Source organism: Denticeps clupeoides, chromosome 14 (assembly GCF_900700375.1).
Source record: "Denticeps clupeoides chromosome 14, fDenClu1.1, whole genome shotgun sequence".
In the NCBI taxonomy this organism is placed as follows: domain Eukaryota; kingdom Metazoa; phylum Chordata; class Actinopteri; order Clupeiformes; family Denticipitidae; genus Denticeps; species Denticeps clupeoides.
Window position 1 is genome coordinate 8320395 of NC_041720.1, and position 12303 is coordinate 8332697.

Consider the following 12303-nt stretch of genomic DNA (forward strand, 5'->3'; position numbering starts at 1 on the left):
ACTGTGTCCTCTGAATTTAACCCATCACCCTTAGTGAGCAGTGGGCAGCCATGAAAGTGTGCGGGGATGGTACACCATCTCAAGGGGACCTCAGTGGCACCTCAACGGTTTGAGAATTTGATCCCGCAACCTTTCTGTCACGAGTCCACTGCCGGAACTGCTATGCCACCGCTGCCACACTGCTAATGATCCATCACTGGGAATGTTCTAGAATGTTATAGTCACTTGAGGTGTTAAGTGAAGTTGTCATGTTTCTTTTTGCAGTACCTGAATCGGGGATGCACGCGCTTCTTCTCCACCAAGGACACTGACAAACAAATCCTTCAGAATCGCAAGAGCCCTGAGGTACAGTATCCCCATCTCCCCCCTCTGTCTCTCTCTTTTTTTCCCTGTCCTCACATCCCTTTGACAGTGTGACCATGATGGATATTTCATCTGACAGTGGTGTTTGAGTAAAAATTGTCTGTGAGAACTCCTCATCTTTGTCCTGCTTGGCATTTGCTTACGTGATGCTGTCAGTGTTCCTCATTGACAGTATTTTAATCAACATTAGACCAACATGAATTGCCAAAACAGATCCAATTCTATTAGTGTTCTATGGAAGGGATGGATACCTGTTTTATAAATGATCACCCCTTCCATTTGATGCTGGTGTAGATTCTGTATAAGATCCTAAACCCCCCTTCATTGAAAGTACATACATTTTTTCAGGAGCCAGGTACAGATTCTGGTCCCATTTCATTTCTTAATGTCAATTTCTGCTAAAAGTGTCTATCTGTTGGACTAGTGTGCCTAATCTTTTAATTATGACCCCACAAGATATGAGACAATTGACTTATTTTTTTACATTTATTTTAAGACACCTGTGATAATCAAAGGTTTATAATAGGTTAATTTGGGACTGGGGAGAATGTATTGCACAGAGCTAAAATATATATACAATATATATTTATTATTTATCATCAATATGCTAGGTAAGCTAGAGGAAAAGTTACAGACACAAATGTTAATTTGTTACCATCTGTGCTGTAGGTGTTACAGGAAGACCAGCCTAGTGGTAACTGACAGTCCAGGAAGTTCCCTGAAATACTAGAAGATAAAACCATTTAGGGCTTAGGGAAGGATTTCTCCCTGGATCGTCTCCCTCTGCATCACCCACTCGTCAGTTTATACATGTACATATGTGTGTGTGTGTGTGTGTGTGTGTGTGTGTGTGTGTATATATATATGTATACACACACACACACACACACACATATGTACATATATAAACTGACGAGTGGGTGATTGAGAGGGCGAATATATATATATATATATATATTCCTTACTGAATTGGACAAATTATAGAATTTGGACATCCTCCTACGGCCGTGCAGGTGGAGCGATGGGAACAATTACGGAAAAGGGTGCAATCATCATCACCGTAATAACAGTTGTGCTAATGGGTACGTGTACCGATGAATAGATCGACTCCAGCTCGTCCACCTGATTGTGCTCTTTCTGCTCAGGATGATTAATTATGCAGAAGAAGTCCATTATTTCCACAGCACGGCCCACCAGGGTCCACGAGGAGTTGCGTAATTAATTATTATTGTTATTTGAGATTAGAGAGAGCCTTTACAAGCGCTTCGACTACGCCGGCATCCTCCCAGGGGAGCATTATTAATTCATTCATCTCTCTTGGATTTAAGTAAACACGGGGAAATTGGCTTCTGCAAGGAATATTTTTTTTTTCATAATTTTTTTTTTTGATTATTGCAATGCAATTAATCGTCATCCTGGTGTTTATTCGCACATCGTGGCTTTTTCCGGCATTAGGTACTTTAGAGAACTGGAACCCCCCCTCATTAAATGCCATTGTATCCATCCAGTAATTAAAATACTGATGTTAGTCCGTGGGTTTCGTTGGGTCTCTGAGCTTGGAGTGGACACCTGCTCACGTTGTAATGGTTACCTCCGGTCTGTGTATCCCTGGAAAATAAGGTGGCTGTGTTATGTCTTTTTGTAATTGTTTGCTTAATTAATACAGCAAGATTCTGTCTCATTTCCTGCATGCACAACTTTCTATGGTTTCCTTTCTTCATCTGTTTTGTAGTCTGGTAGTTGTGTGGTCAAGACCTGTCATTTGGGTGTGGGGGGGAGATTTGACATGAACGATCGTAACTCGGGCTCAGGTTGTCACAGTGCAGGGGTTTAAGTGACACCGGGAGACATGCTAAGCCTCCAGACACACGTTCAAAACGGCTCAGCGCTAATCCTGCTGCAGCCACTCGCTGGAAAAGTCTTTAACAAGAGGGTCTCACCCCCACCCCCAAATGCGGTAAAATGCAGAAGCAAGTGTGCAGTTCCTGGCTGGTATGGACAAATGCCCCCCCTACATCTTGAGTTAAACTATTCATCATTTAACCTGATCATTTGAATAGACATTTCTATATAGTGAAAGTGAAGTGATGTAGGGCTAATTCACGTCTCATATTGAATGGTACAATAGTATTTTACAGTAACAGTCACTAAGGATTTTCAAATGAAAGCTAAAGCTTTTAATGAAATAGATTAAATAGGGCTCTTACGTACAGAAAAAAAAAAAAAAAAAGTAACACACTAATAAAAAAGTTTATTTTATTACACTAATGGTATTTTTAGGTTGGGTCCTAATGAACTAAATTAAGGATTACAATGATGGACATCTTAATGCATTTATGTAAGTCAGCCAAATGCTCTAAATGAATTTAGTCTGCTGTTGAATCTTCAGTCTGCGTTTGAGTTAAACGAAAGGGTGAAAGTTGTTATGAAAGGAAATGAAATGAGAGGAAGTGGGGGAAAAAAAAAAAAACCTTGGCAAAGCTAGACAGCAGGGGTGTCAACAAAAATGAATTCTTTTCTAGAATACCCATTGCGTTCCTCTTTCGCCAGACCGAGGAGGGCCCACGCATCCAAATAAACCACCTTCATTTACCGATCATGGGCTTTTACGACACGCAGGTCCTGATTATGGGAAAACGGCGTGTCTGTCAGGCCTCTGCTGAAACGCACTTCTTCTGCGGCGTTGTCTAGTGAGAGTCACTTTCGGTTGGAGCTCGTGGAGGCAGGCGTAGCTGGAGCTGTCGACTGCGAGCAGAAACTCCTCTCCTGACTCTGCGGGGCTAAAACGGGATCCGCTGAGAGCTGAGGCAGCCGTCAGCAGCCGCGCCAGGATCCCCGCTGCCCTCGGCAATCACCTCCAATCACTGCACTTTGACACCCCCCCCTCTCCCCCCCGCCCATTTCGGCCTCCCTTTCTTGAAGTGCGTGGTCTTTCCTTCGCGTACCGCCTCAGTCAGTACCTCCGTGCAGCTGCTGTGAACGTTTTATTAATGTTATTCGTTTGCAGATGGCGTGTAGTATGCATAGATTTGTTTTATTGCTGTATAATTTCTGTAGATGCTGGGTCCAGTACAACACACACACACACACACACACACACACATGTCCAAAGCTGACCTCAGTCAATGTCATTTTTCAGTTTCACATTTTTTTTTTGTGTTCTTTCATGGTGGTGGGATAGCTTTTGGCTTACAGGCTTTTTAGAAGAGTGCCTCTGTGTGCCGTGGTGGGTGAGAGGGATACTTGAATGATACATTTTTTTTATTTGCTCCTCCATGTTCTCCTGCAGCACCTGAAGGCGGGGCCACTGAAAGACCCGCTGCTGGACGACCACGGCGACTTTAACAGGATGTGCGTGGCCATGAAGAAGATCGGCCTGGACGACACCGAGAAGCTGGACATGTTTCGGGTGGTGGCCGGCGTGATGCACCTGGGCAACATCGACTTCGAGGAGGCAGGCAGCACCTCAGGTACGGTGCCCTTCAACACACTCACTTATCGTTCAACACTACTTTGCCAAATAGTGGTCGCTATGAAAAATTTGATTATTTGGATGCATTTTTGTAAGTGTTCAAGCTGTGGACTTTTTTCTAATTTGACTTTGTTGATACAGATGAGAGAAACGTCGATCATCTCCTACCTGCAGACAATCTGTATGTGCCTGAGCAGTGGTTTTGAGACGGTGTGTTAAGTGTAACGGATGATCCAGACTTTTCGCTGTCGTGGGTCCTCCCCAGATGTCTCCTCCAGTTGACAAACTCAAATAATCTCATGAAATATGTTGTGTGGGGCTCACTGTGCCTTTTTTTTTTTAGACGTGTCATGTGACAACAAATATGTGATTTCCTTGGTACATCAATTTGTTGTTTTTCATATTTGAAGATGACTCTGAAAACCAGAATCAGTTTAGAATCAACGTTTTAGAATGGACGTTCACAAAGAAGCCATGAGCTAATCATTTCTACATCCAAATATTGTAAGGTCAGTTCTCATGCCTTTTGCCAAGGAAGTCATAGATCCACCCAGACTCAATTGCAGAACCCAGTGCCCTATAACCGTTTTTGTTCTGTGCCATTATCTGGCTCCGTTCATGCTGTAAATCCCGTTAACTGACTCAGGTGATCAATGGTGACACTGACCGATGGCCACTTGCCTCCTTGTTGGCCGCGAGCGCGGACCCTGTGGCTGTGCGCATCATGATGAAGGATAGGCTGTCTCTCTCACTCAGAACCACCTAGAGACAGTCATCCACTCCAAACCCCAGCAGTCGACCCCATCAGCGCTGCCCCCCTTCCCGGCACCCTGCCTGTCACCCATCTACAGCTTCGGGGAAAGAAAATAAGACATCACTTTGAGACTCTATTTCTATGACAACACCAACACACATTCTTCAACATGATGAGGTGCTGATTTAGATGATCAAGTCAGCCAAGTCTCACACTGCTGTGGACCTAACCCTCCTATTTCATCTACTTTTGACTGCTGAACCCTTCTTAAGCTTTGGGATTTTTGATTCAAATATGATAAGTAGTTCAGTAGTTTGTTCAAGAATATAAAGCAATAATCACATTCTGCTGGGGTCTAGAGTTTCATCTGTCACCAGCCCCATACCCTTACCCTTCTGTACGGGATTTACGTTGCTGTCGATGTTGAGCATTACCTCCCGTAGAGGGCAGTTTCCAGTCTTTCGACCGCAGCAAATGGAGGACGTAATAATAATAATAATAGTAATAATAGCAATAACAAAACAACAGTATTTTCTGTAGAGAATTTATATTCGCATGCCCGGGCGAAGTGATTTCAAACAAACGCTCTCTTCTTTTCGAACAGCCTTGTAAAGGAAGTGCATATGAGGTGAGTGAGGAACACATGGTGTAAAAAATGTTGTATCTCGGTGTTCCCTCAGGCGGCTGCAACATCAGGAACCAGTCAAGAGAGACGCTGGAGCACTGTGCCGAGCTGCTGGGTCTGGACGAGGAGGACCTCCGCATCAGCCTCACCACACGCGTCATGCTCACCACAGCAGGGGGCGCTAAAGGCACGGTCATCAAGTGAGTGGGGCGCCTGTGGCGTGGCGGAGGAAGTCTCCCCTCTCACGCTCGGGTTTGAAGCAGATGGTCCTACCCTCACCTCTCCCCCCTCATCAGAGAGGTGCTGATGATCAATGAGAGCAACATGTCCGTTCGGATTAGTGAAAATGGGGCAGAGTCACAGTTTGGGGCGACCTTATGTTTAGTGCCATGTATTTTTTTTTTTCTCCCACTTGGAATCTGGACGATGCTTAAACAGATATATGATGTGAGCTTCAGCTGCTCACCAGCTGTTCGGATTGGAGCGGCATTGTGTGAAGTAGATTTTTGTGGCCGACCCCCAAAACTTTTGACAGCTGCGCTCTGAACTTCTTACGACTACCCTACTGCCATTATGTAACTCTGATAATCACTGCACGCACGCACGCACACACACACACACACACACACACACACACACACACCCAACCACGCCTCCACACCTGATTAGTCTCACCGCATGATGTGAAGGGTAATGTGCAGGAAGAAGATATTTATATAGCATACATGCTCAAATAAGTGCTTTAAATAAAAGGTAATAACAAGTAATACAGCAGTTAACCTGGTTATAATAGTCATATGAAAATTAAATATATAAGTAAAAAACATAACCTTTTAAAATATAAAATGAATAAAAAAGGTCCAAGGTAAAAATAAAATGGCAAGTAGCTGAAAGCAGTAGTTAGTTTATATAGCTTAATATCTATTGGTGGGGGATACTTTTTAAAAAAACGCAAATGATTCCACTTCTCTTCTAACGGTTTCAGCTAAACATTCATCTCATTAGATATCTTATAAACTTGGGGTATGTGGAGAAACACAGAGGTGGTAGATGTTAATGTCCCTGGGGGGTATGGGTAATGTATGAAAGACGCGTTGTGAACTCCCACTCCACATTCTCTCTCTCCCTTCTCCTCCACTCCCCCTTTTGCACGCTCCAACACCCAGCCCCAGTGTCAGATCATATGAGGGCCACTGCATCCCATCCCCACCCCCATCTCCGTTTAATTCGGCAAACCTATAGAGACCCCAAACGGGGCTGTTCTGCAGAGACAACGAAGCAGACACAAGGTGCAAGCGAAGGGGTAAACGCGCCACCGCTGCCGTTGCTTCAAAGCCATGGATAAAGGGCAGACTGGCATTTCTTCCTCTTTAGAGAGGATCCTCACCTGGCACCCTTTTAAGACGCGGATGAGCCGGCCCGAAGCTGCCTGTTGTTTCAGACGAGAGCCGGCCGCGGCTCGCCGGCTGAATGCCACAGCGCCAGCGGCGATTAGCAGTCCTCCTACGCACCTGGTTTCCTGTCGTTCCCCTTCTTTTCTTTACCTTCAGGTTTTTTTTTTCTCATCCTGCGATCATGATAAATGGAGAATATCAGTAATAGTTTATTAACATTTGATGATTTATTTAGCAACTTTTCTGTGTGTGTGTGTGTGTGTGTGTGTGTGTGTGTGAGAGAGAGAGAGACAGGATTGATGGTGTTACTCTGTGAGTAGCCGGCATCGAGGGGGGCATCGCAAGCTGCGTCTGTGCGCACGGCACATTTCTAAGCAATTAAAATCGACAATGGGCGCGGTGGCTAAGTGACTTACGAAGGCCGGCCTAAGCGCTCTATATTTAATGACTTACGTAAGAGCGAAAAGCAGCGGATAAATCGTTTGCAAGGGAAATGGATTTGGAACATTCCCTCGCCGCAGAGTTCACAGTTGGGCCGGCATCCTGACTCCTGACCGGCCCCTCGGCAGGAACATGGCCCACCTCCGCCGCCCCGTAAACAGGTGGTGGTTTTGGGGAGACCTCAGTTCTGCGCCTCTCGTTGCCCGAGCAGTTGGCCTTTTCATTCGGGGCACTTAACCATGACAATTTAATATTTCCGCTGGAGGATCCCCAGGCAGCTCTGTGTGCAGTGTGTGTGTGTGTGTGTGTGTGTGTGTGTGTGTGTGTGTGTGGCATGAATAAAAGATGTCCTCGTGTGTGTGAGAAAGTGCCTTGGCATGTGGGACTAGGTCAGAGAGATTGGGTTGGCAGTACGACTGGGGAGCACAGCAGAGAGAGAGAGAGAGTCTGTGTGTGTGTGTGTGTGTGTGTGTGTGTTCTTAGATGGATTATAGTTCTGTTTTTTTTTTGTTTTGTTTTTTTTTCCATTTCTGCATTCAGTTCTGCTGTTTTAAAAATTGAATAAAAATTTGTAATTAATCAATTTTAAGTAGGAATCCATTTTAGCAAGGAATATCATTATTGTTTAGATTTTTGTTTGCAGTTCAGGTTTGCAAGCTCCTTAGATCATTTTAATTTGAGAAATTTACCTATTTTTTTGTCTGTTTGTATTTTCGTTTAGTTTGTGTTTTAGTTTTAGTGTGTTTAGGTATACACATACGTTGCACAATCCTGATGCGTGTTCACGTATGAATGCGTACTCAAGTCTGCATTTACCCTGTATGGAGGTGTTTTTTTTTTTTGGAAGTAAATGCATGTTAAGTGTATGTAAATCTGTTTGTATGTGAGTGTGTGTGTGTGGGTGTGAGAGAGCCTATGTCTGTGTGCCTGTTATGTAATATTAATGCTTTATTTGTTTAACCTATCCATGTCTATGCTGTTGTGTGTCAATGAGCATTTACGCAAGAAACACACAGTCACAGTCACCCATACTGTGCATATTTAATATTTAATCATTGCTCCTCTGCATGTCCTACATAATGCACGTGAGAAGCATTGCAGTCAGTACATTTGTGTTTTCAACCAATTTCTGACCCCATTTGCCCATGCATTACCATTAATCTAAATGCAGATGACTTCTCAGCCAGTCTTTCTGATGAAACACTTTCTGATGAGTCTCTCACATCTTCCCCTTTCACCCGCTCGATCCAAAGCCGAGGTGAATTGGGCTCGCACAGCCCCTCTGTTCACGCCGCACTGCCTGATGGAAGCTAACAGCTGAATTCTATCACGCAGTACATCTGTCTGGAGTCATTTACGCTTCCTCCCCCCAGTTTTGTCATTTGCCACCAGTTTGTATGTTACTCTAATGTCTCTGTTTATGTGCCATATGCTCATGACTACTCGCCAGGCGTGGGAGTATATAGATTGTAAGTGGGGAGCTGGCCCTGTGATCGTGATGAACGATGCCAGTGAGGTGCGGGCGTGCTGCTCCGCACCCCTCAACCCACCCAACCTCCCACCCAAGGCGAGAGGCTGATGGTAATGTTGGCAGCGCAGCTCAGCCTCATTCTGCCCTGAGACGACTGATTTGACTGCCCGAGGAGCCGCATGAGCTTTCCGCCGCTCAGACGGACGAGCTTCCCTACTTCAGTAAGAGGCAATTTAGACGAGCCCGAGACGTGCCAGAAACACTCTCCCCTGCTCCATTACCGCCCTAACTCCTTCCATTTGATGAAATCAATAGTGGAACTGTTGTATATTTGTCTGGTCAAGACCAGCATGGTTGGGGTTCTTTTCTGTTTTTTTCCGCACTTGTCTGCCGTTGACATGTGCTGTGCTCATGGTCCCCAGGGTGCCGCTGAAAGTGGAGCAGGCGAACAACGCCCGCGACGCCCTGGCCAAGGCCATCTACAGCTGCCTGTTCGACCATGTGGTCACCCGCGTCAACCAGTGCTTCCCCTTCGACGCGTCCGCCACGTTCATCGGTGTGCTAGATATCGCCGGCTTCGGTGAGATCAACCCACATTTCACAATGACTTCCTCTTCTAGGGGAAAATTTTGAGCCGCTTTATTACATGCAGAACATTGGCCATGATTGTGAGTGTCAGATTCACTAGTGTTCACTAAACTGAATGACTTAAACATCTGCTCTTCTGTCTGTATATTTCTCTTTTAGTGTAAATGATCCTGATATTTTTTAAATGTGCAGTTAGTCCAAGTTGTACAATTGTAGTTCTTACAAATTGTTTTTAAAATAAGAAACAGCTAAATAATGTCTTACATTAAAATCTTAATGTCTAAATGCATATCTCCATTTCTAACTTCACACTGTGGCCATGCGTTATGTAGATTTAAAAATGTTAATTTTGCGAGTTTTGCTAATATGTATGCTACATGGCAGAAGAGTTCAGTATAGTTCAATCAAATTAATTACCGAATAACATATTCAAAGGCTAAATGAAAGAAGTGTGCCTTGAAGTGGTTTAATTATTCAAATGTAGCTCTACACTTTAGCTATTATTTGCAATGCTCTGGTTAAGTACAACACTTAACAAGCTAGTTAACCGTTGTGCTAGCTAGCTAACTGATAACTTCTACCTGAGAAACACATGGTGGCTTCCTCAGCATGAAGCTGTAGGTTTTTTGTTTGGGCTGGGTCATCAGGTTGTCTTCCATATTGCCGTTAAAAGGATTTTTGAAAAGTAAGGTTAAAAAAAACATTTCTTGACCTCCAATGCTCTCTCTGTGCTTCCCAGAGTACTTTGAGCACAACAGTTTTGAGCAGTTCTGCATCAACTACTGCAATGAGAAGCTGCAGCAGTTCTTCAACGAACGCATCCTGAAAGAGGTGAGGGCTGTGAATGGAGGGCCTGACCCCTTTCTCTCTTCGTTCTCTCACTTTTTTGCTCTCACTTTGAGGCTTTGGGGAAGGTTTCCATTGGTCGGGATGTGCATGGTTGTAATGGGGCATCTGAGAGTGAGCCTCAGCATCCCGCTATAGAAAGGAATTCCACCAGAAAGATGGACAAAATCCTCAGGAAGTGCTGTCTGAAAGCAAACAAAAACTCGTGTGAACCAAAGCAGAGCATTTTTGTGGCCGTCTGCTGCAGGTCTAGAAAGCAGTTAACCTCAGTCGAGCTCCCGAGGCCTTGCTTAAGACGCAGTCAATTGCAAAACTAAATGCCTTTCTTTCAAACTTCTGCCATTTTAGGTAAATACATTTTTGATGTAGCGTCTTCCAAAAATGCTTAGTAGGGGTCAGCAAGAGTTCTTTCAATATCTTGTCTGTCTTCCGTTCTTATAAACAAATGCGATTCAATTTTTGCCATTTTCAGGAACAAGAGCTGTACCAGAAAGAAGGGCTTGGCGTGAATGAGGTCCACTACGTCGACAACCAGGACTGTATTGGTGTGTATCTTGGATGTAGGGGTCCCATACCCTACATACCAATCAAGTTATCAACATTATCTCACAATCGCATAATGCACAACTTATGTGTAAATAGACTGATGACTTACATAGCAACACATAGGTAGCAAGTTGAGTTCGAACCTACAACTTTGTGGTTGACTGGTTTGTAGTTTCTTCCTCAAACACATGATTTTATCTAGTAATAGTTATAACAGTCAGGAATGCTGTCTCAGTTTTGCTCTATAAGCAGATAAGAGTCAGCGTTTGCCTCGTTTTATGAGTAGGAGGAGGAAAAAAGTGAAGATTAGCATCCCCAGAGGAGAGGTCAGGAACAAACTGCTCTGCTGCAGTTGAATCCATGAATTCTTAACAGCGGCCCAGCCTGTCTGTTGATGATTTCCTCTATATCTGTGTGTTCCTGAACTCTCCTTGTGGGCTGCTAAATTGTCAGTGTTGTATTTTTTTATGTTATCTGTGTCCTGAGATTCATTCTTCAGTCTGCTGAGGTCCCTTTCAATATTTCCAAAAGCTTCTAAATCGGCTGGTTTAAAATTAGGGCCAGAAGGTCATGTGGCTGTCGAACGTATGCCTATGGCTGCAAAAATTCCTGGAAATTTTATTTTTGGGGGGTTACCTACCTACCTAAATGTGGTACTACAGGCTGAATCGTGCAGAGGACTGGAAATAAAAGGGTCCCAATGAAATGTGACATTTTTGCCTACAGGTGTTACAATATGCACATTTACATTTCTGTGTCAAATGTTCCTTGGAAGCTTCCAAATCTAATGCACTCGCTCATTCCTCATTTTTACCTGCACAAACTTTCCACCATTTTCAAATGTCATGAAATTCAGTACATCTCCAGACTACGCTAACCAAAATGAGTGAAGTGGAACTTATTATTTAAAACCATTTCAATGTTATTTGTCAATCATGCCAATCACATTTGCTGACCTGTCATTTTTCCTACAGACAGAAATTTTATGTTAGAACTCAAAAACCTTTCCAACCTATTTTGGATGCATGCAATGTGTCAAAAAATATCATCCCTAAGAGGAGCTCACATGCGAGCTTCTGAAGTCTGGTATATCTGTGGTAACAACTCAGTCACTTAAATTATTTAATTGCTTGATTCAAAGGAAGCAAACTGTACAATTTATGTATTAGAAACTTTTTTTTGTGAATGAAAGATGAAAGATGAAAATGAAATGAATATACAGGGAACAAAAATGTTCTTAAATGACTTGAAAATATCTCTCTGAACCTCTCCACCTCTGAAAATATCTCTTTGAGCCTATTTAACTAATTTACACAGGAGACAGTTTTATTCCTGACATAAATGTGATTTATTATTGACTTGTCCCCTGTCAATAACATCAGTCCAACACCGAGTCGAGGACATTAACTGTACTACACCGGATTTCAAGAATAGCTGTGAATATTAACAATAATCTCAGAGTCTCCAAAATGGGATTGAGGGGCATGCACCCTGCTTGTTCAACTTGCATAGTCAAGAATCGGGATGTGGACAGCTACAGTTCATACCTGTTTACAGGAGTAGTGAACATTTTTTTTTTTTGGTTACAGATGTAATTTGTTGGACTGGTAAAATGCTGTAACAAAGCAAGCATGGTCCACTGTTTCTTGTTGATGAAGAAATGTGCTTCCCTGCGGATGCTGTACTTATCTGACAACCCCTTTTGACATCTTCTCTGAAGGACGAGAGAATTTTTTATTTTTTTTTAATATCTCAACAGCCAACTCGGAATGGCCTTGAGCTCGCTGCCTGTCTGAAGTGTGT

The 12303-nt window shown here is 43.5% G+C and overlaps 1 protein-coding gene across 13 annotated transcripts in view; it reads left to right on the forward strand.

Moving 5' to 3' along the window:
- myo6a (myosin VIa) overlaps positions 1-12303 on the forward strand; it is a 67556-nt gene that overhangs the window by 24633 nt on the left and 30620 nt on the right. For all 13 annotated transcript variants that reach the window (XM_029002777.1, XM_029002780.1, XM_029002781.1 and 10 more), the window contains exons 10-15: positions 265-345; positions 3653-3833; positions 5270-5414; positions 8943-9100; positions 9848-9939; positions 10427-10499. In XM_029002777.1, coding sequence (XP_028858610.1) covers positions 265-345; positions 3653-3833; positions 5270-5414; positions 8943-9100; positions 9848-9939; positions 10427-10499 — 730 coding nt within the window. The remainder of the gene's footprint in view (positions 1-264; positions 346-3652; positions 3834-5269; positions 5415-8942; positions 9101-9847; positions 9940-10426; positions 10500-12303) is intronic.